Source organism: Gavia stellata, chromosome Z, assembly GCF_030936135.1.
Source record: "Gavia stellata isolate bGavSte3 chromosome Z, bGavSte3.hap2, whole genome shotgun sequence".
In the NCBI taxonomy this organism is placed as follows: Eukaryota; Metazoa; Chordata; class Aves; order Gaviiformes; family Gaviidae; genus Gavia; species Gavia stellata.
Window position 1 is genome coordinate 54437304 of NC_082637.1, and position 22498 is coordinate 54459801.

The 22498-nt window shown below is 38.9% G+C and overlaps 1 protein-coding gene across 2 annotated transcripts in view; it reads right to left on the reverse strand.

The window, feature by feature from the left end:
- The window catches only part of MEGF10 (multiple EGF like domains 10), a 76515-nt gene that overhangs the window by 26513 nt on the left and 27504 nt on the right, over positions 1-22498 (reverse strand). For both annotated transcript variants that reach the window (XM_059833579.1, XM_059833578.1), the window contains exons 5-12: positions 20097-20343; positions 19335-19455; positions 17452-17588; positions 13815-14027; positions 7610-7784; positions 6629-6749; positions 4142-4305; positions 928-1030 (exon numbers count right to left, since the gene is read on the reverse strand). In XM_059833579.1, coding sequence (XP_059689562.1) covers positions 928-1030; positions 4142-4305; positions 6629-6749; positions 7610-7784; positions 13815-14027; positions 17452-17588; positions 19335-19455; positions 20097-20343 — 1281 coding nt within the window. The remainder of the gene's footprint in view (positions 1-927; positions 1031-4141; positions 4306-6628; positions 6750-7609; positions 7785-13814; positions 14028-17451; positions 17589-19334; positions 19456-20096; positions 20344-22498) is intronic.

Below are 22498 nucleotides of genomic sequence, written 5' to 3' on the forward strand. Positions count from 1 at the left end.
TAAATAATACTAGGTTAGATCTGAAATCACAAAAAAACCTCCTTTCTTTTCACAGCAGAAACACGCTTTGTTCATTTAAAGTGTGTTTTTCATGCTGACTTCTCATTATTAAATGGAAGGAGTCCATACAGACAGGTGACATGTAATCTGACCTTTGCAACACTACAGTATCACAGTGAGACACAATGTCCAGAACACTCTGAGAGGGGCAAACTTAAGAGTGTCAATTCATCCTAACTGAAGATGGAAGAGTTTTCCCAACACTTAGAGCTAAGAAATCTATGTGAGAACTAAAACTAGCTTCTAAACATAAAGCAAACGTTACATGATAGCTTGCCCTTCTGCATAGTTTCATCATGTTTTCAAAAAATCTTGCTTTCTGCAAAAAAGTGAATGCAAAAAATTTTGATGAGTAATTAACTATAGCTCTTAAAACTACAACGAAGATGCTGGAGAAACTTTGTGAAAAAAATGCAGCAATTTTCATACAGAACAAAATATGTGCAGAGAAACTTATTTTTTTTCAAAAGTTTGAGAAACTCAAACAGCGGCACAGCTTCTGCATGATTCATCCTGTTTTTGGCTGCCTGAACAAAGCTTTCCGAGTTCCTGGATGTGATGATTTACCTACCACAGCTGCCAGCACAACCTTGAATATTTACAGTTATTCACCACTTTCATAAGGAATCATACTGTGGAGGCACCCAAGTTTTAAGATTTCCCTTTCTATTCCGAGTTTTCTGTAGATCCCATGCTCGACAAAGTTTCCACACCTGTGAATCACAGAAAGGACACAGCAGCCACAGAACTGGCCCTTTTCTCCTTCCAACCCCATATACTCCTCCTCTACCCACAAAACCGAAAGGCAAGACCAAGTCCCACCATAGTGGAAACTCTCATTGTCCTTCATGACGGTCTCTCTTGTACCTGACCATCCCGGCAGACAGCGACAGTAACCCGTGGTGGGATGACAACCGTCCGCATGGCTGCAGTCACAGCGTTCCGCACAATCCATACCGTATGTGCCGTCCTGTGGCAACAAAGAAAACCAACTCAGAGATGACGACAACTGGGAGTTAGAGGAGGACAAGTTCTGGTCAGTCCTGCCTCAGAAAACAACCACAGATCTCTTCTGAATCTGTAATCCACTTTCTTAATATAAAGCGCTTCTGGCTTTTGGAACATTTTAGCATCCTAGCTTTTCATTCTTTCATTTAAGAGGGGAAGATAAAGAATTTTCCTCAAAAATCCCAGACTAGTGAGCCCAGAGTAGGTGATCTCTCCATTACATTCTCCCTCTAATTTCCCTTACAGCAGAGTTCCTACTCCAGGACCCGGGGATCCCTCAATGGGAAAGCAATTCAGTCTCCTTTCTGCCCCAGACCCTGAGCTCTCTATGTATTGGTCAAAAAGGATACCACACAAAGCCACAATTTCTAAAAAAGAGTAGCAAAACATGAGATTAAAATATATCTTCACTGTGAAGTTTATTGCATAAACAATGCAAACTGTATCATTTTCTTTTGATTAAAAATCCTTTCCTCTGCACTACTGCATATACTATGTTAAAACCAGAAGTTCTTTGGCTGTGAGACAGTACACAAAACAAAATTATTTTTTGGCTATGCAACATCTTTTGAACCAACAATAGAGATTAAAGTTATAAGTTGAACACTCCTCTTGGTGTATTCAGCTATGCCAAAAGAGCATAGCAGTTTTTCATGGAACAACATCTAAACATCTGAATTTGCCTTTTCTGCTTCTTCCAGAGAAAGTGGCACACGCATTTGGGGGTAATTCCATACAAAATCAATCTGAGAAACTGAAAAGTGGAAAATCTTTACAATTGCATTCTCAAAACAAGGCAAAGTACAACAGTAAAATGAACTTACAGAAAAAGTGTCAGAACCAAAATAAAAAACATGGAAAAAAGCCAGTATAATTCAGGTAATACTTCTGGGGTTACCCACAGCAAAGGCAAAAAGGGAAAAAACATGTCAGGTTTAAAACCTAGTCATTTAAATCCGAGGCTAAAAATTGGTCTTAGTCACATTAAAAATCAGAATAAAACCTATATGAAAATTCATTTGCTGTTCTTTGATGTTCATGCCTACATTTCTACTGAGTTCCACAGGCTTTAGCTATTCAATTCCCAGCCTTTCAAGTCTAAAGTAGAACAAAATCTTACATTACTTGAGTATAAGGAGCCTTTTGCTCATCTCAACAACACATTTTTATAGAGAGAAAAAAAAGATTAAGCATTTCTTTTGCATATAATCAGATTTGGAAAGAAAGGAAATCCTCAAATATGCTGTTGAAAAGCGGTATTTTTAGCCTGCTCTGTCCAACTTCAGTCATATCTTGAGTAACAATTTGGGCAATGATATTAATTTTCCAAAGTTATTGAAACAAACCGAAATACATTGATTTAAATAAACTCTCTGCTCGAACAAGAAAAAAATGCAGACAACACTGGACACATTTGAATTAGTTTTCTGTTTATTCTCCTGCTCTGGAATTTTGAGGCAGAATATGCATTTGAAATATTTAAATGCTTATGGACATCATTTGACACAGACAGACAGAGAGAGAGAGCAAGACAATAAGCATGGGCATGCAGAATTATCTGATATAGAAATGCTTTTAAGCATTATTTTGCTGAATTTGGAACAGCAAAGCAAATGCCGTGAAACAATACCTATTTTTTTTAATAAGTCAGTTTTGGAAGAGCTAATGGACCTTGGGAGATCTCATCATCTTTCAGAATCAGACACTAAGTGATAAACAAAGCTGCTTTAGAAAAAAGAAAAATTAGTCTTCTGATGGAGATGCATTGTTGGATACACTGCATAAAGGGGCACAGATGGTACTCTAATCAGCTTTCCAGAATATTTTAGAATTTGTTTGCCACCTTACTCACTGTATCAGCATATGCTATACCTCATCTTAAAACCAAAACCAAAAACATCACTTCTGAGTATTCTGAGAGCAGTTCAACAGAAGAAATTTTCATTCAAAACAGAGGTGTAGTTTTCAGTCTTACATTGTAGTTCAGCTACTCCTATCATGTTATTGCTCAGTAAACCTAGTCCAAACTGACAGAAGCTTGACTGTGATATCAAGAGGAATTTACAAGGTTTCTGTTCAGTTCAGGTGATTCCTTTACAATTATATTAAACCAACAACGTGCTATGCAGATAGTATCGCAAAAGTGAAGAAAAGACAGTGAAGAGGAAAAGAAGAGCAGAGAGAAGTGTCTTCAAAAAATTAAGTTTGTTAAAATTTCCTGGAAAACTGAAGTCCATCACTGGAAAAGATGGACTCTGCAAAACCCCACTTTTCATAAAATATTTCATTTTTTGTGTATGAAATATCATTGAAACCAAACAGTTACATAATAAACCAAATAGTTTTGAATTTTACCAATTTTAAAATTTTGAAATTGTATCTTTTTATTGCTTCCCCAAACTACAGATTACAAGGTGGAGCAGAACTGATGAGGAGCATGCCTTTGTCAACAGAATGATTTCTAATTTTGCAGTTCTCAAAGTCTGGGAGACAGCAGAAGTCAGAGCCCCAGTAGAAAGGCAGAGACCTGTCATGGGACTGGCTAGTAAGAGTGCCTTCTCACGCCTGACTGAGAAGGAATGAAAGTTCTTAATTCATACTGTACCATAGATATAAGCAAATGTAATGAAAATTATGTTGTTTGATGTGGAATATAATTTTGGTACATTTTTTTCTCTCATCGTTTTTACTTAAAGTAGTTTCACAGAAGCAGTTTGGCTAGCATTTGATGCTGATAGAGAGGGAAAAATTTGGTTCTGTGTTTTTCAACAAATTCTAAAGGAGCTGGTGAAAAGTTTGAGGTCCAACTTTAAAGTGTGAAAGCAGAAAAAGTGTTTATCTGTGCATCTTCATTTTGTGTAGTCATTTTTTTGTGTGCTTTGGTGTACTGCACAGCAGAGTTCTTCCAGAAGAATTGCTGGTGCATGTCCCTGGTCTTGAACCCAGTTGTATATGGGCTACTAGATGCAGTGCTCGTCAGGGACTTATCCCCATGAAGTCAGAAGAATGAAAGGAGTGTCCCCCTGCCCAGTATTATCCTACAGTGCAAAATTCAGTGAGATTATTAAACTACCTGGCAAGGGAGTTCGCATTTTTGTCCTCTCCAGCCCGGGGCACAGGTACACGTTCCATCCAGAGCATTGCAAGCCCCTCCGTTAAGACACTGGCAAGTTAAGTTACAGCCAAGTCCCCAGGTACCACTGGGACAATTTATTGAGCAATCTACACCATGCCAACCTGCCAAAAATAAGAATTAAAGTGACAAATTAATCAGGTTTTTCCCCATTCATCTCCAAGGACATGTTTCGCTCCGCCTACCATGTGGCATCTCTCGGAGATGCGCAATACCAGGGTAACACTAACTACGGGCTAGTATCAGCAGTTTCAGCTGAGGACTTGTCCAGGTTTGAACAAAGGCGCTCAAGGGCACCTTGTAGCATCTGTGCACAGCACACATTTGCAGATGGGTGCCAACATACAAGAGCAATTGATGGGAGATCTGAAATTAAAACAGAGACACCTTGAAATTTCACTGAGAAGCACTAAACTATACTGAAAGTTTTAAGGCATAGCCTGAAAAAAAATCAGGAATATTTTCTCTAGATTTAAGCTGCTGCTTTCATAATTCTTCCACCAGTGTTCAATACAGACAGCTCTACAATATGGTTTTAACAGAAACCTTAGACAAAAAAAAAAGAGAAAACATAAAAGTAGTGCATAAGGTGGATTTCTCCAAGGATGCATAGAAGACCCTTTAGATGATTTCTGTACTTCTCTCCAAATACAAAAAAGAATGGAATGGGAAATGGTTCTAAAATGCAGCATTCACCACTGGCAGCAATTGTTCACAGGCTGTGCAGTGGATAGACTGAAATGTAAATAGATTTTAAAAAATGTGATCATCTATTGGATACAAGAGAAATGGCGTAAGCCAGTCATATGTTATCATCAGCAATGACACAAGCCAAGTTTCTAATTTTGTACCTTGTTTACAGTAAGCTAGGGGAAAAATAATTCTGCACTGAGCCTAATCAATAGACTATGCAAAACACATGTATTGAAATGAAGCTGCCTCGTGCCCTGAATTGGTAACTTCAAATTTAGGGGTCATTTCAGGAAAAAATGTTATACTATACTAGCTAGAAAATTAAGACACTTTCTCTCAAGTGTCTTTCCAGGATTTATAAATTTCCTTCATTTACATGACAAGTATCTGGGTTTAGTTTAATTTCACCATTTGCTGTCCTCTTCCATCATAGCATGACTAAAACCGTACGATGCACATGAAGATAGGATTATGCATGGCTCAAGGAATAGTTTTTCTCCTCACAAACTAGCTGCTTAGCAGTAGCTACTTACCTACTTTAACAGAGTTAAATCAGCTCCACTGTCTCTGGCAAGAGTAGAAGCTGGAAACTCTCCACATCGGCTACATGGCTGATTTAATTGTATCAGTACCTGACACTTCTCCCCCACTCTCAACCTTCATGTATTTTTAGAAAAACATTTTTAGCTGGGGGCATCTACAACGTAGGCTGGACACGGGGTTTGCTTGGGAGCATTCCACAGCCTGCCCCTCTCTTCTCAGCAATCCAGCATCACAGCTGAGAGATGCTGGACTTTAAATCCTTCCTCACAGCAGAATTGGAAAAGAAAACAGGTGTATTGCAGGAGCGGACCTTTAAATGGAGTTTAGTAGCATATTTCAGGTTGAACAGGAACACCATGTGGACCTGTAGACCTTTATATGGGAAAAGATCTCTGCAGAACCAGCGTTGAAGGATATCTGAGATATCTTTGTTCCAGACAAAGGCATGTGCTACTGGGAGACGGAGAGGTGGGCAGGCACATACAGTTTCTGGCGGAGGTACCCTGACCATCGAAATTACTGTTGGGAGGAGAGAGCCAGGCAGAGTGGTCAAGGAACGTCAGTCCACTCGCACTAATACTGTGAGATTCAGAAAGTTTCTTGCAGAAGCAGGGAACAGTAGAGGGCACAGGCTGGGATGGGAGTTAGGCAAGGTTTTGCAGAGAATTGCTGAAGAAAAGAATATTTGAATAGAAAAAACTGCCAGTTGTCTTATCAACTGTCAGTGCTAAATCAGCAGGAAGAAGTCTGTGCCTCTGTGATGCTGAGGGGTGAGGGCTGCAGCCACAGGTGGTGCTCACCTGGGCTGAGGGGAAACAGGGCTACATCTTTTCACTAGGAAGGCTGACATCAGATAAATGGCATACCACTAGTCATTCTAGCAGACCACAGCACTGCCACAAGAGACAAGCGGTGGCCCATTTCAGGGTAAACATTAGTCATTCACCCAGCCACAGTATCCAGCCCACTGAGAACTGCATTGATGAAACACGAACGCGAGGTATGCGCGCTCTTCTCTGAGCAGATGTTTTCCTAGTTTTTGTCTCCCAGAGCAGCAGAAGCATAAAGCATCTAGTGATATGGCCTTCAAGGTGGTCTGCTTTTTATTGTTTCTTTCTTCTTCTCTACTTCAAAAATTCAGTTTCATTTTATGATTACAGAAAAAGAAAATTAATCTGAAGGGACACTTACCTGCTTTGCAGGCACAAGAACCATCGACTGGTGAACAGATGGCTTCGTTTTTGCAGTTGCACACAGACGAACAGTTTACTCCGTATGTCCCCGGAAGACAAGGAGTACCACAAGCAGCACCCTAAATTATACAGAGAAAGAGTCTTAAAACTAATTGAGGAGGTTCAGACAATGCAACTAATAAATGACCTAGAGTGGCTCAGGTGCTACAAAAGCCAGACAACATACAGCCCATCACTGTCCTAGGCTGTCATTAAGTTATCCTGAATTTAAGGGAGATGGAGTCCTTCATGCTTTTTCAGTCTACAGTAAGCATTAGTTTTCTATTAGTCGCTGTGTGAGCTCAGGTGACGTAGCTAACAGCACTTGGTTAGATCAATAGACATTATTTTCAGTAATAAAGAAGCCCTTTATGAAACCAAAACACAGTAAGACAGCAGTTTAATGGAAAATAATGTGAATATGTAGAATATTTTTAAGCATAAGTTTGGCTGAAGTTTTCACAGTTATTATTCTTAGAGGAACAGTCACACTTTAAAATGTTTTCTATGTTAGGTTAGCATCCAATGCACAGGTAACAGCAAAGGAGTGTAAAAGCTGCAGAATAATCTGTCCTGAACTGTAAAAACAAATGTCACTGTCTAGAGTCTCTCTGGATGGAGCATGAGGAGTTGGTACAACAAGATGATGACTGAAACCTATCATTCCTCCCTTTATTTACACCTCAACAGCACACCCTCATTCTTATTAATGTCTTATAAAGCAAATGAATTTTCTTTCTTAAAATGGCTTCATTTCAGTACTAAGAACCAATCACAGGTTTTGCCTTTTCAGGGTCTTATAACACATCCAGAGGTACCTAAATATCCTTACTTCTCTTTTACTGTGGTGGAAAAAGGACACTCTGGCATCTTGAAGAATTTGACACTTAAGTAAAGGCATTAGAGTCAAAAATGGACTGTGAAAGTGAGACTTATTTACCTTAAATCCAGGGGCACAGGTGCATTTTCCAGTCACACTATCGCAGTCAGCACCATTTTGGCAGCTGCAGATCTGCTGACATGACTCGCCGTAGAATCCTGGGGAACACGTCTCATTGCAGTAGAGCCCAGACCAGCCGGGCTTGCAGGAGCATTCCCCAGACATAGGGTGACAGCTGCCAGGAGGGGATGAAAGGATAAATAATTCAGGACTAAACGTGACATCAATTTTTATTTTTTTTCCCAGAGAACAAAATGCTGTTATAGATAGGTTGCATAAAGGATCCTGCATGCAATTCATAGAGATGGTTTTACTCCCCAAACCACAAAGAAAAGGGTTCTGTATATGTATATATAAATGCATGCCAATTAAGATAAGAAATGTAACATCATACCACATACTGACATTTTGGAAGGACATGGAAGGAAAAGAAGAGGTATCGTTTTTCTATAGCTAGTTGAAAAGAAACCTATCTGAAATACAGTTTTTACCACAAAATAGATATCCATGGTTATAAATATTAAGGTGATGAAACCAGTAAATTCCCCAAAATGTATTGTTAGGTTTCCACTCCAAGTATAATAGGATAATTTTCATAACACTGCCCAAAACTCAGCAGCAAATTGTCTGAGAAATATGATGCTTCGGTAAAATAGCGTGGCATCCAACACAAAATAATAACACAGTACCCAATAAGTAGCAACCACACTCTTTTCTTTAAATCATTGGTTGAAAAGAGGACAACTGGCATCTTTCCGGGAACGATACAAAATCATTTGCATTGGGCAGAAGTCAGATACACCATCAGACCAGTGACCTTTTGGAGAGTATCTCCCCTATGTTGGCCATACCTGGTGGCAGACCAGCTGTCCCTACCTGGAACAGCAGTTTCATTGAAGGGCCAGTCAGACAGCTGTTGCCTCATAGCAAATGGACATCATCAGCTGTGTGAAGATATATGTGCTGGAAAAGTGGACACAATGGGGTACTCTGTAGCACTCTGGCAGACAAAGCACTTGCTTAATTCTCACCAAAGGAGAGCCTTAATATCCAAATCCAATATATTTACAATGGGAAGACTGTTTAAAGATATTTGTCTGCCACTGATTGAAGTGAAGTTCCTTTAAGTGTGTTGGGAAAAAAGCGTGCCTTTGTCCAGACACATTAAATAACCCATGACAAGAGTCTGATTTTGCAAGATTTGCTGACTCCTTGTGTGGGGGTGTATTTGAAACTGAGTATTTTTCTGACCATTTGAAAGTTTGAAAAGATACCTACTGCACTTTTAGGTGCTGTAACGTAAGTAACAACAATATTCTTTGAAAAAGTTGCAACATAACAAGGGAATGCACTATTAGTTCCAACTGCTCTTGGACTCGAGGACTACTCTCGTCAAACTAAGAGTTTCCTATTGCCGAATACAAGCAACTGACAACACACTGCTGATCAATGAAAGTATGAATTATAGAGGTTGGAATGTCATTATGCATTCTGCTCTCTATATATTATTGCATATGCTATGACACTGTAAGAATTTGGGGGTCTTGAAGATATTAAAGCCTCTTTGACAGTGTTAAGCTGGTTTACATGAAGTGAGAGGAAAGGTCTTTTCAACTAAATGATACATGCAGAAATGGTTCAAAATTCATGGTGTTCACAGTCAACAGTCCTGATTATTTATTCAGTTGTAAGTACACCTGCCATGAAATAAGCTGAAGTGGAACTATTCTCATATAAAATACAGGCAAAATTATGACAACTCATGATGCAGCAAGATAATCAGATCTCTCCCCTATTCCTAAGTTCCTGTAGGCACCCAGTGGCATTTTGGATCCAATTCCCCTGTTTCTTATCAGTGGAAGAATACAGGACAGGGAATATGAAAAGATTTTTCAATCCATAACTGAATAGTCATTAGGATATGTATTAGAATATATTTATAGCATACAGTTAGTAGTACTGTCATTTTAAGACATAAATCCCAGTGTTGTTTGTTGTTTGTTTTCTTTTCAGGAGAGGGGCAGACTGCACGCATGAGCAAGCACTGGGTATGAAGCACAGGCATTGATATTTTGTGCGCCCCAGTGAGTATTACTAAGTCATACTTGTACATATATTGATTGACACCAAAATTAGTATTCCATAATTTGTAATTAGATGAAGGAAGCTGGAGCACTTCTGAAGCTTTTTGATGGGTTCTCATGCAGTTAGCTTAATTGGCAATAAGATTTATATATTAAGATAGGGAAACAAAGAGATGTTGAGAGATACTGCCAGTACATCCGCTTTTATTCCTGGTCTTTTGTTCTTTTTTCTGGAAAAACAACCCTACTCTGTACAGAGAAAAAAAATAATACTTGTGGGTAGTTGATATTATATATTTGAAGGAGTTAGGTGAACTTAAATGTTTTTCATATGATTTATATAGGTGTTCCACTATTACAATATCCAACTAAATTCTGTAGCACCCTATAAATACAAAATTACCATGAAAAGCCCTTGTACATGTACATACAAGTCCATTAGAAAAATGCAAAATTGCAAGATGCCCTAATCTTTACTTTAAAAACACACCCAGACTATATGAACTAAGCATGTATCACACCATAGAATTCCACTCAACCCTATATATATATCGCAGAAAAAGCATGAGACAAAAGAAACCCCATTAGAGTTCGTGTCATGCATAAACCCTAATTCCAGCCTGAACTACACCAAATTAGTTGGTGATACAGAATAACCCCAGCTGATCTTACCTACAGGTGTGAAGCAGCGGTGGAAGATCACCAGAAAGAGTTTACAAGAAAAAAAACACAGGGACATCTCAAATTTAGCTTGGAGATCAACCTGAAACCAGTGCATATGCTGTAACACGGGTATAATAAATATCCTTTGTAAACCTTCTAGATAAATATGCAGCTACAGTCTGCCTTTTTTACATTTTCTGAATGATCGTCAGGTGTCACTTTAGTAAAGGCATGACAAAACCCCCTCTAAATGTGGTTTAGGCTAGAAGAACATTTCTGTACAAAAACAAGTGAGAATGCTGATGAAGGCAGATCAAGGCCTTTTCGCTCATTCCTGCCAAGTGGATCTCCAAAATTAAAAGTTTCTGTAAGCCCCACAAACCGGGATGGAAATGGCAGAGACAGATGGGTCTGCTCATACCAGCTCACAGCACTGCTGTTGTACCCCGTTACAGAAGCGTGTTTTATGCAGTCTTAGTCTCAGCCAGCTAGCGCTCACTCTAGTTTTTTCTTGACTGTCGAGTAAAAAGGGAAAAATCAATAGTGTCACCTAGTCACAGCAAACAGAGGTCTGTGTCTGATTTGCACTCTAGCACAAATCCTTTCATATATATATCAAAAGATGCAATAAAGAAGAACCATTTGTGAAAAAATTCTTTACACAAGAAGCTTGTTACCTGCTGCTGTCCTCTGGAACCCTCAAAAAAAATAAAATCTCTCAAGTATATCTATATCTAACCCCTTATGAAGCATTTAATAAAGGCTGCTGATACAACCAAAAACAAGGATGGGTTTGCCTTTCATCTCCAGGAGCTGCCATCAACCAAAAGCAGCAGCGAAATCCCTGTAGCTTAGCCTACCCAAAATGCAAATTATGAATTATCTCCAAAGCTGTTTTCATGCAATTTCCTCAATCATAAAACAGTAATAGAAACATGTATACATTTTTGAACCATGGTGTATCATGTTTCTGTATCTTTAAGTATTTGAAGAAAATGTCTAGACACATACTTGTATACTGCAACTTATGTGCACGTATTTTACAGCAGTATTTTCTGGTGCTAAGTAATTTTCTAACTAACTTTTAGTTCATTTCCATATCTATGAATACTAAGAACAAAAGTAATAACCTAGAGCTCTAAGCCTACCAACATCTCCTCTTTGAGGATATCTAAACGAGTGGTCATACCCAGATGAAAAGATCTTTTACAATATCAAGGCCCCTAGAAGCCCTAACAGGATCCTAGACCTACAGACACACAAAGTGTATTTGAAGAAGGAATTGTACCCCCTTTTTCGTGCGCTGGGATTATTGGTTGTTACATTGCTGCTAAATGGGTTAGTGCTATGAAGAAGATCCTTTGGCTACAGCCAGCCCAAATAGTACTTGTGGTAGGCAAGTAAGGGATGAGGATATTCCCTGATGTGCTTAAAAAGTTGTCCCCTGGCTGATTGATATTTAGTGAGAGATGAAGACAACCAGACACAACTGGCTTCTCAACAGATTCTCAAAAGCGTAAAGTGTCCACAGGGAGCTTTGCCTTCTATACCATTACTCAGATGCCCTTTGATTTCTTTTATTTGGTGGTCTTAATCACTCCCTGACCCAGGGGGAAGGAACCTATATATGAAAAATACACTTGTGAAGTCATGAAAATCTTTGTTTTCCTCACAGATCATTACGCCCTTACAGATATGCTCCCGCACCTACAGGGCTGTTAAGTGCCTTTTGATTTGTCATACAGAGGGGAAAATGTTCAAAAAAACACCAGCCATATGCTTCTGTTTACATGTGAACATTTGTGATCTGATTTGACCAAAAGCTGTCTTCCAACGGTAGAAATGAAGGAACAGCTGTGTTGAACATGAATCAGAAGTAATCCCTGTAATATCAGAAATACTATACAGTGTTATGCGTTCCTGTCAAACAAGGCTGCTACAACAGTCTGCAGACAAATTTTTAGGAAAGCAGCTAACCATAATTCATAATACAATAGTATGTGGTCTACTAGCATAATTTGAGAGCTAGATAGGTCAGCATTATGGTGACATTTATTCTTGAATGCCTTGCCTGAAGAATGAATTGCCTGATTTTATGTCAAAAACTGTGTTTTTCCAAAAGACATTTCAAGTAAATGGGATAAACAGAAGTGCAAGCACACAACTGTAAAAGTATATTAATGGAAAGGGAAAAGAATTCAGTTTGCTGTCACATGGTTTGTCAATGAAAAAAAGTATGTTGAACAACTCAGACAATCCACAAAGTAATTTTTCACAGGGGCCTAATTTCCATGTATGTGCTTCAGTGCTTTAACATCACTGCTAAATTCTGACTAAAGGCTTTCATTTTATTTATGAGGAAAAGTGCATCTTATATACAACACACAGCAGCATTCTATGTGACAGTCAACAGTTTCTGCAAATTTCTTTCACAGCTATTTTCAACAGCAAAAATTTAGATTATGCTCACAAACCTTACCTAAGCTACTGTGATTAGTAATGCAATTAAGTGTAAGTGAATGTGTAAGTGAATATAGAATGACCAAAGTATTTTATAAGAAGAACTGTGTTTTGTAACAAGAGAAAGCGGTCCAGAATTGTTCCGTAAATATGCTGGCTCGCCTCAACTGACATCTGACATTGCTCCCTCACAGCTGTAAATTCGTCTCCAAATAGCTAGTTTTTAGATTTTCATAATATGCTGGAACACTGTGAAATCCCCAAAGACACACAAAACTCAAAAAATAGGACTCATTACCAGCTAAATAAAGAGAGATGGTAAAAGGTAAGCCAACTGGAAAACTATTTTCATTCAATTTCCAGGTTTTAGCTGCTTTCAGATTTTACCTGCTTTCTAGAAAAATCATTTAAATGACAAAAAATGTATTTTTGAAACCTAGATTTACAATTGGTAAGGCTTTGGAAATTTTGTATTAAAATAGTCATCTACACCAAATCTTATTTTTTTATATATATATATATATATATAGTGAAAGAGAGAGAGAGAGAAATGGATTGTCCTCTCACACCCAACTCGTAAGACTACACATTCATTGATTTCAATTCAGTGATTTCTCATCTACAGTACACCAGAATACGTGAGGGGTGTATGATGTATACTGACTTTATACAGTGAAAAATATAATGATTTATTCATGTGGTAAATATAGATAAAGGTCACACTTTGTCTTAACATTTATTTCATGGGTCAGAGACCAAACACAGTGGTGAATATTAAAATCAAATATAGTTGTAAGCACTAAAATTCAGAAGCTCTTTTCAGTTGATATTTTCTTTCTTGATATGGTTAGAGAACACCAAATACCCTTGCAAGTCTTTAGCTGCTTCAGTTTGCATGGAAGTACTAGAAAAATCAGGAAATACTTATTTTCAGATTATACTTGGATTTCTATGTTCTATATAGAAAAGGAAAACAGGCTAAAGGGTGTAAAGCCTACCTCCAGGTATTAAGCATGTGGCAGGGACACTTTTTATCACACTTGAGACCATAAATTCCCTCAGGGCAAAGCCTTGTTTCACAGTGCTCTCCTGTATATCCTTGTTCACAGAGACAGGCACCACTAATATGGTAACATTTCCCACCATTCATACACTTGCAGGTCTCAGCACACTGCACTCCGTAAGTCCCCACTGGACACTCATCTTGGCATCTGTGAGAAAAACAAACAAACAAAAATTAGTTTTATTTCCCATAAACTACAGCTTTTGGAGATTTAAGGGAAATACGGTTTATGATGAATCTCTTATGCTGGTCTAAACCACCTCTTAAGTAGAGCAGGAATTTATATAACTTCGTATTTAAAACTGCGTTTCTCTCTGGTTTCTTTTGCTGCTCAGCTAGACAGGCTTGAAAACATTGCCTCTGCAAATTCCTTTGGAAAAGGTCTTCCTTCTCTCCAACAAAGGAGAGAATGTGCACACACAGACCATTGCACTTTGCATTCAGACACCAGAACAAAATCAAGCCCTCTCAAATCAGATCTGAAGTATGAAGGAATAACTTTTTAAGTATTTTGTTTCAAAAGCCATCCATCTTTTTAAGATTATCTAGATTCTCCACTTAGAAATAGTGTGAATATCCAGCAGACACCCATGCCCCTGCAGATGCTCAGGCCAGAAAGTTCCCTGGCCATCATGCTCAGCAGTCTCTGACAAGAATATTTTCTAATTGTGTTTCCAAACACATGATGTTTCCAGAATGCCATTCTTTTCAGAATTTCATTCTAAACCTATGTTTTTGTTGATTTTGCCCTTCAAAAATTCATAGGATGACATGGAAAAATCTTCCATGTCAAGGAACCCCAAACTCTTCTTTTCATCTGACTTTTCCAATAGATGAAAGTGAAAATTAGTAAAGACTTGAGTTTAACCTGCGTGGGAGAGTATCAGTGATTTTTGTTGCTCCTTAAGGAAAATATATCCTAATAAAGAGACTTCTTCACCAAACTTTTCCTCTTTCATTCACAGAGCTTTTTAGAAGATAGCTACTTTAGCCAGGAGTCTTATTTCCTTAATGTTTTACATATGAAAGGCATTATTTAATCGACAGTTCAGACCGTATGTTTAGCTGTCCAGCCTGACTACTAAAAGACAATTTTCAGTATCCTGCTTCTAAAACTTGCAACTCCTTTACTAATGAGTTTCCAGATAGCAATTTCATTTGGCATGTATTTAAGAGATACAATATGAGTTCGATGTTTTCAACTTTTCTGTGTTTTATAACTGAATTGTTAAAATTCGGAATACCAGTACTCCTACAGCATTGCTAAAGTCTCCAGCACTAGGTCCACTTAAAATATTTGATTATATGTATGATAGCAGACCTCTCAGCTCAACAGGTTCATGCCTCAGAGCCAACAATGACAACATTGCATAGCTTGTGTGTCAGGGAAAATCCCCATATTTTTCCATATAAGCATCCCTTAAACTCTGAATTACGTTGACATAGACAAAAAGACAAAACAGCTAAATGCCAAAGCTTTAAGGCCAGAACATGCTGACACTGAAGTCCTGAGGTATGCTGTGAACTCAACAGGTGATATCAAGCACATAACTTCTTCTGCAATTTCGGTACCTGTAAGTTTTACAAAGTTACAGATTGTACAAAAATATTACTTGATAATACAGCACATTATTCATGGTTTTATCAGCTTATAACCTTCTCATTTCCCCAGTCCTATGAAAGAATTTCCTTGGTGGTCTCTTTCCATTTTTCTTCTACACTTGTCTCTTTTCCTATTTTTTTGTATGATTGGTGGATTATTGCAGGAGAATTTCAAAGACGTGATACGAGGCACTGCAAAATTTAACATAATTTAGCAGAGCCCTCTGACTGAGGTAAAATGGGTGTATGTGTTCATTTCATGCTTCTGCAGTATTTGCCTCAATCTGATACTGTTATTCAGAAGTTTCAAGGTATTCGTAACTCTGCCCTGACCGAAGCCAGCAATAAAATCCCCTTTCCTTCAGAGGTGTAGCATAGTAGTAGAGCTAATAACCCTGTTCAAATGTTTCCTAATGGAGTTATACAAATAAAGCGGAGAATGAATTTTCTCCAAATGACAATCAGGAATCCCAGCCAAATTATTAGCTTTGCTTTTTTTTTTTTTTTACGTTGCATCTTCATCAGCTTCTGAAAGACCCTATTCCACTTCGTTGGGAGGACAGGTATCCATCAAAAAGTATTAGGCAGAACAACTATAAAGGTAGTTTAAACTAGATTCCATTGTATTAACTCAGACCACCTAGAAACTGTTACACGCTCTAGGAGCCCTTTTTCTCGCTGTATGACGAAGTTTCAGGTGTCACCACCACACTGACATCTCAGACAAATACTCTTGAAGTTATACACAGAAACGGAGCATAGCTTAGTACTTTTAAAAACCGTCCTTTTTGCTGCTGGTATGTACATGCTACCTCAGCCAGTGCCCACACATTTCTTTTAACACTTCCCTCCATTGCCAGTCCACTGACATGAAATAAAAACCAGGTCTATAACCTTGCTTCTGACCCATTCCTGCCCTTGGAGTATCTTGAAAAACAAAAGAATTGCAAGTACAGTCTGTTTTGCAGGAAAAGAGGGAGCTCAGACTTGCAAAAGTGATCAAAATGCTGCAGCCTGTAAGGCTTTTCAGATTAAAGTCAGATTTAAATTCCAAGACAAAAATTTAATTGCTTTTAAAAACACCAGTGTAGTGCGTAGACTCTCATCTGGATATTCCTTTGATTCCCCTGCTCACTTGTCTGTGTCTCTTTAAATGCATCTACCACCTTCTGCACTGTTTCTTCACAGACACAAATTTGATTTTGGCATCCAAATGGCTCTGGACTAATTGTTTCCCTTCTTCACGAGTTTTTTTTCCCCTTATGTCTGGCACAGCTCTCCCCATGTCCTGTAAACACTCGTGTGGGAAGTGCATATGGTTATAACACCTACTATTGTTGGCAGAGATCCCCTGGACTGACCCCAGTGATTAAGCTGCTGCTGACTTCAGCAAATGAGTTGTATGCTGTTTAAAATATACGCAGGAAAACACTTCTTTCATCACCTTCCCCTGCCTTCAAAAATTATGTCTTGCTATATTATCCTTCCAATCTACCAAAGACAATTTTTAACAACCAAGTCAGAAAATAAATACGTTTCACCTCTTCATTTGAATGAAATACTTTAGGAAACAAGTCTCCAGCTTGCTCACTTTAAAGAGGAACCGAATGAGCCTCCTTTGCTACTACAACTGCCAAACATTTGCACAAAACCAAGAGCTTCCCTCCTCACCCCTTCACCATACACCAAACTGCGTCATTCTGCAAGCCACTCAAGTGAAGACCCACCAGACACTGCCGGAGCATGGGCCACAGCAGGAAAATCCTAAAACCAAGCAGTTCCTTACGGAAGGGTAATCACTTAGGCACTTTTAACCCAGCATCAGCTAAGTGACATGGCACACATTTCATAAGACTCTTTTAATCGTATTACAGATATTTTCCTTCTGCTTTCTACCAGCTTCTTAACCTTCTCTGTTCTAGCAGACCCCTTGCAGGTTCAGCAGTCTGGCAAAAGTAAGTTTTCCTTACCGTTCCCCTGTGTAACCTGGGCTGCAAAGACATTGACCTGTTGTTGAGTCACAGGTCCCTCCGTTGTGGCACTGGCATTCCTGGGAACAGTTTTTCCCGTAACGACCCTCAGGACAAGGCTGACCACAGACCATGCCCTGCATGTGCAGAAAAAAAATCTTAATATTAGATTCGGGATTACAGCTTGAATGGACAAGGAAGAAAGGTTTGGAAGGAAGGAAGGTCAAGGTGATCTTGTGTCACTTGTCTAGTGCTGATCTTGGAAATGCCAGACACTTCTCCAGCTTTAAACATGGGGTATGTTTCCGCACTGGAGTAATAATCTTCTAGGATTTCCATTTTGGAAGCCAAAGCTAATGAAAAACACTATCTCTAAGCAACAGTGAAAACACTTAGACATTTAATACTAATTGATGTCAAGCTCTTCCCAGTTTATTTATCAGGAGTAGTATATAACAAGACATCCAGAAATGCCCTTCAGTGAGTAGTGGTGTAGAAATCAGTAATTGCTGTAATGCCCAAATTATACTACTTTATGATAATTTGTTTTTTTCTGATGAAAGAAAAGGCTGTTTGTAATTTCATTGAAAGCAGCATATCTTAAAAGCTTAGGTAGGATGTCTGCTTCCCTTCAAGAGGTTTGGAATTTCTGCACTGCTACTTACATCCTTGGAACTAACTACACCTATGTAGTGAGGGGAGCATCAGATCTTAAGACTTTTAAGAAGCCATTTCAAGAAGAACATATTTACAGGCATTTCATAACTAACAAGGAGTTATGCTTAAATAACTACTTGGAATGAAAAATTAGTGAAAGGGCTAAACAGTAATTTATTAGTTAAGACACACACTAGTATAGAATTTCCATCACTGCTTCATATGCTATCCCATTTTTCATTAGCTGCATTTAGGCAGATAAAGGGAGTCAAGAATTTATGCAAACATTTGTATTCTATGACCAATAATTTCATTCTTCTAACATGAAGTGGAATAAAAAGTAAAAATGGCCATAATCTAAGTTAGGTTGTCAGGTGGGCAGTGCTATTCAAACACACAAACAAAGATGATAATTTATAGCTGTGTTCTCTATTTGGTGGAAAACTGAGCTCTGCCACAGGTTATCTCAATATAATATCTCAATTATCATGAGATAATTAAAAGTTCAGTAAATGTGGATTATCACCCGAAATGGGCATTTCACTAGAAAACATTATTAACAAATACAATTGATAAATATTATCCTCAAATGTATTTAAAGAAGTTACTTGGGCTTTGATCACCTTCCAGCCTTTTAATCCCCTTCCAGCTGCATTATTTTCCAACTCAGAGTTGGCAGCCTGGTAGTAGGGGAGCCTACTTGCAGCTCTGAGGTCAATTCTTCTTTCCCTACCCACCGACAAAAGGGTAGAAGTCTAAAGGTAATGTCAAAGTTCTGATGTCCCATTTTGATCACCAACATTTAGCACAGTATCTAAAGGTCTGGGGGTTTTGCCATGCACAGTATACATAAGAAAACAGGCACAAAACCCACTGCTAAAATATATAATGGTGTCACCTCCCTATAATACCAAGTTATATCTAGAAATGAATGACTTCCAGACAAGATCTAAAGGATGTTGCCTCGTCACACTACGATTCATGTCTTTTGCTTCCCAGAATCTGATATGGTTAAAAAGGCAGTGCAGAACAGGAGGATTTTCAGCAACAGATGGTTTTGCAAGTATTTTATTCCAGTCCCTTATGCTAAATTACGTTTCTCATTACTCCTGGCTACAGGCGGACTGCATTTGCTATCCTCATTTGCTACCCTTTTCTGACACAGCCCAAAATCTACAAATATGGAAGTTTTATGGGGTTGTGTCGATTTCAGAAAGTGTTTTTACCATCCATCCTGGCGGGCAGGCACACTCCCCAGTCACGTGGTGACAGACACCTCCGTTCTGGCACGGGCACCTCTCCTCGCACTGTGGCCCATGCTTCCCGGGGGGACAGAGGTCCTCACAGCTGGGGAGGTGGTGATATACAACAGAGACAACCATTACTTCGGCACACACTCCAGTCTCCAGCCACCTCTTTACTTTTTATGTTATTGTTACCTTTTCCAGTCAAAAGTATGAAACAGAAAGCAGTCTAACATAAAGAGACGCACAATGAATATTGCACAGCATCCATGCAACAAATCTAAGGAAACTGCAACAAATCTAAGGAAACAGACCTGGCAATCTAGGAATTATTTCTTCTTAAAGATATTTCTTTCTACACTGGTTGGTGCTCATTTGTTGTTACTGACAAAGCTCAAAATCCATTCTGGAATGACAAAGCCAAATAACTCCATGTTTCAATGCAATTTTCCAAACTTGTAGCCAAACTGTTTTCATGGCGGTCATAAGGAAGCTACTGGTGCTACTTTTTGTGGCTTTTACTTAGCAGTCCAGACCAAGAGCACTTTCTCTGAGCTACACATCTGAATGTGCACTGCAACATGGTTTGCCCAGCTGCTTCTCAGCCACCAGCCCTGCTTCCCTGCGTTACGCAGCAGCCAGACCAACAGTATAGTGTTAAAAATTAATCTAAACTTGATTTCTCTTGTTAGCACTATTTAAAACTTGTATCTCTCACCCATAAATAATATACCCGCTGCTTACAAGGCACCAGTGTATCCAGGAGGACATCGGCACTCTCCAGTCACGTGGTCGCAGGTGGCTCCATTTTGACACTGGCATTTTTGATGGCAATCGTTTCCATATGTCCCTTGATCACAGCGTTCCTCACATCGCCAGCCTTTGAAACCTGATGCACAGTGGCAGGCTCCAGTGATGGGGTTGCACAAGGCTCCATTTTTGCACTGGCAGCGGCTACTGCAGTGAGGTCCCCAGTGGTCACTGTCACATGCTGAAGGGGTAGAAGGAAAAATTTACAGGAGTTTTGTAATAGCTCATGTTACAGCACTGAAGATACTATGAGTCAACTGAAAAAAAAACCAGTCGTGAAATGGAAATAGTTATGTAGTACATCCTCAGTTCTCCTTGGTCCTCAAGGATCTTGGCAGGCAGACAGAACTTAATTTATGCACACAAATTAATTTCTTGAGCATAAAAGCAAACACTTTAAGATGTGAAGCAAGGTCTAGTCTCCAGTGTCAAAACTCTTCATTATGACTCTCCACCATCAAATAACAGTTATGGTTGCAGTGAGCTTCCACTTACACAGAGAAATACTGCTAACTTAAAAAAGTAAAAAAATGTAGTCTAAATCCATAAACAACTGTCTGAATCCCACAAGGAAGTTTCAAAGTTTACTCAACACAAGATTATGATTTTTTTCAAATCCAGAAGTTCCTACCTGTTTACACAATTGCAAGTATTTCCTTTTCAATCTTTCAATATCCTGATAGGGCAAAAGAAAACACAAGTGTTTCACCAAGCAATAGAAACCAACCGTTATATGGTTAAACTTCATCTGGATGTTACAAATCTGGTTATCCAATGTGTCTTCAGGATCATTCAAATGCATCTTTTCTTCTCTGCTCCAGTGTAGCCCATTAAAACCCTATACACAAACCACTCAGAGGTTATTTCAGCATCAAAAGAAAAATCTTAATGTTAACGAAGAAATTTTTCTTAAGTGAGAAACATGGGAGTTCTGTAAAGAGCCAGAAGGTTAAGGTCACCTAGAGTTCAACAGGAATGTGCTAATCATATGGTCAAATGATCTGATTTTATTTTTATGTTGTGTTGATAACAGCAGTACAATGGGAAAGCCTCAACTGCAGCAACTGGAAGCCTGGGCTCTCCTCTTGGAGACTGACAACCATTGTTCTGCCAGTCTTCTCCTGAGGCAAAAAAGCCAGGCAGAGAACAGGCATGATTTCCTAGACTAATGCAAAGTAATTCAAGAATCCTCCTCAGGGTAGGAATTATTCAGCTACAGGAGCTGTTCACTCAGGCTACACAAATAAAAAGGGATTAGGGTCTTTTAAAGAATCTACTTCTTAAGACCTTTTTTTTTCCCAGGAAAGTTCACTAAAACATGCATCTGTAATGGAGATATTGTGAGCACCTACACACAATAAAATACAGAGCAACATAAAGTATTGTATGTATTATAAACACCCAGCAATACTGTCAAAATGACAGAACAACTGTCCATCTTATTATCGACCTCTCTCTTTGAAGATGTGTGGTTTTTGTTCTGGACTATACTACAACGCGCTGCTGTCTACAGCACGCAGCATCTCACAAGTTGCCTTTCGCCATGATAACTCACAATCATTCAGAACTGCTATATGTTTATTTTCAACATGTCTGCATGGAATAGAAAGTGTAATCCTCATTCTTAAAACTTCAAATTGTTGTCAGGAAACTAGCTATTTTGGGATATCTATAAATACATGTATGGGTGGTGAGGTGTCTGAGACAGTCGCGTGTTCTCTCATGATTGAGCAGACCCCCCTACATATTTTTTTGCTTAACACGTTAGTCGGAACTCGGATAACAGTCTTCGTCCTGCTCCCAAACAAAACAGACAATTTCAATTTCAGCCATTCCTCATGGAATAATTAAAAAATTTAAAAAAATAAAATTTAAAACAACCTGTCCTGGGATGTCTGATGAACAGAAGAATTCAGACTGATCACCAGACCATAACTGTTCCAGTGCAGAGCTCAGTCAAGGATGAATGTGGACTGAACATGCTCTAGATATAAAGACATGACAAGCAAGAGAAGACTTATTCTTGGTTGATAAGTGCGAGCTTGTGTTCTTTCACCAATAGCTGGAAATAGGATATTTGGTGCAGTGCAACAACATTCATGTAGCTGCTTGAAGACCCAGCGTAATGAGTCTCAGAGCCACACAGACCAGAAACATCTACTACCACGCATCTGCCATTGCATCCAACACCCAGGCACCAAGACTGCCTTGCTAGAAACCGCTTCACTTGTGAAGCAGCGGAGGCTTTGTGTTCCCTTTGGCCTTTTTACAATCCCATCCCCAGACTGCCTCCCTGGGATGCGCCCCACTGCCTCCTGGAGATTTATTGACATCCA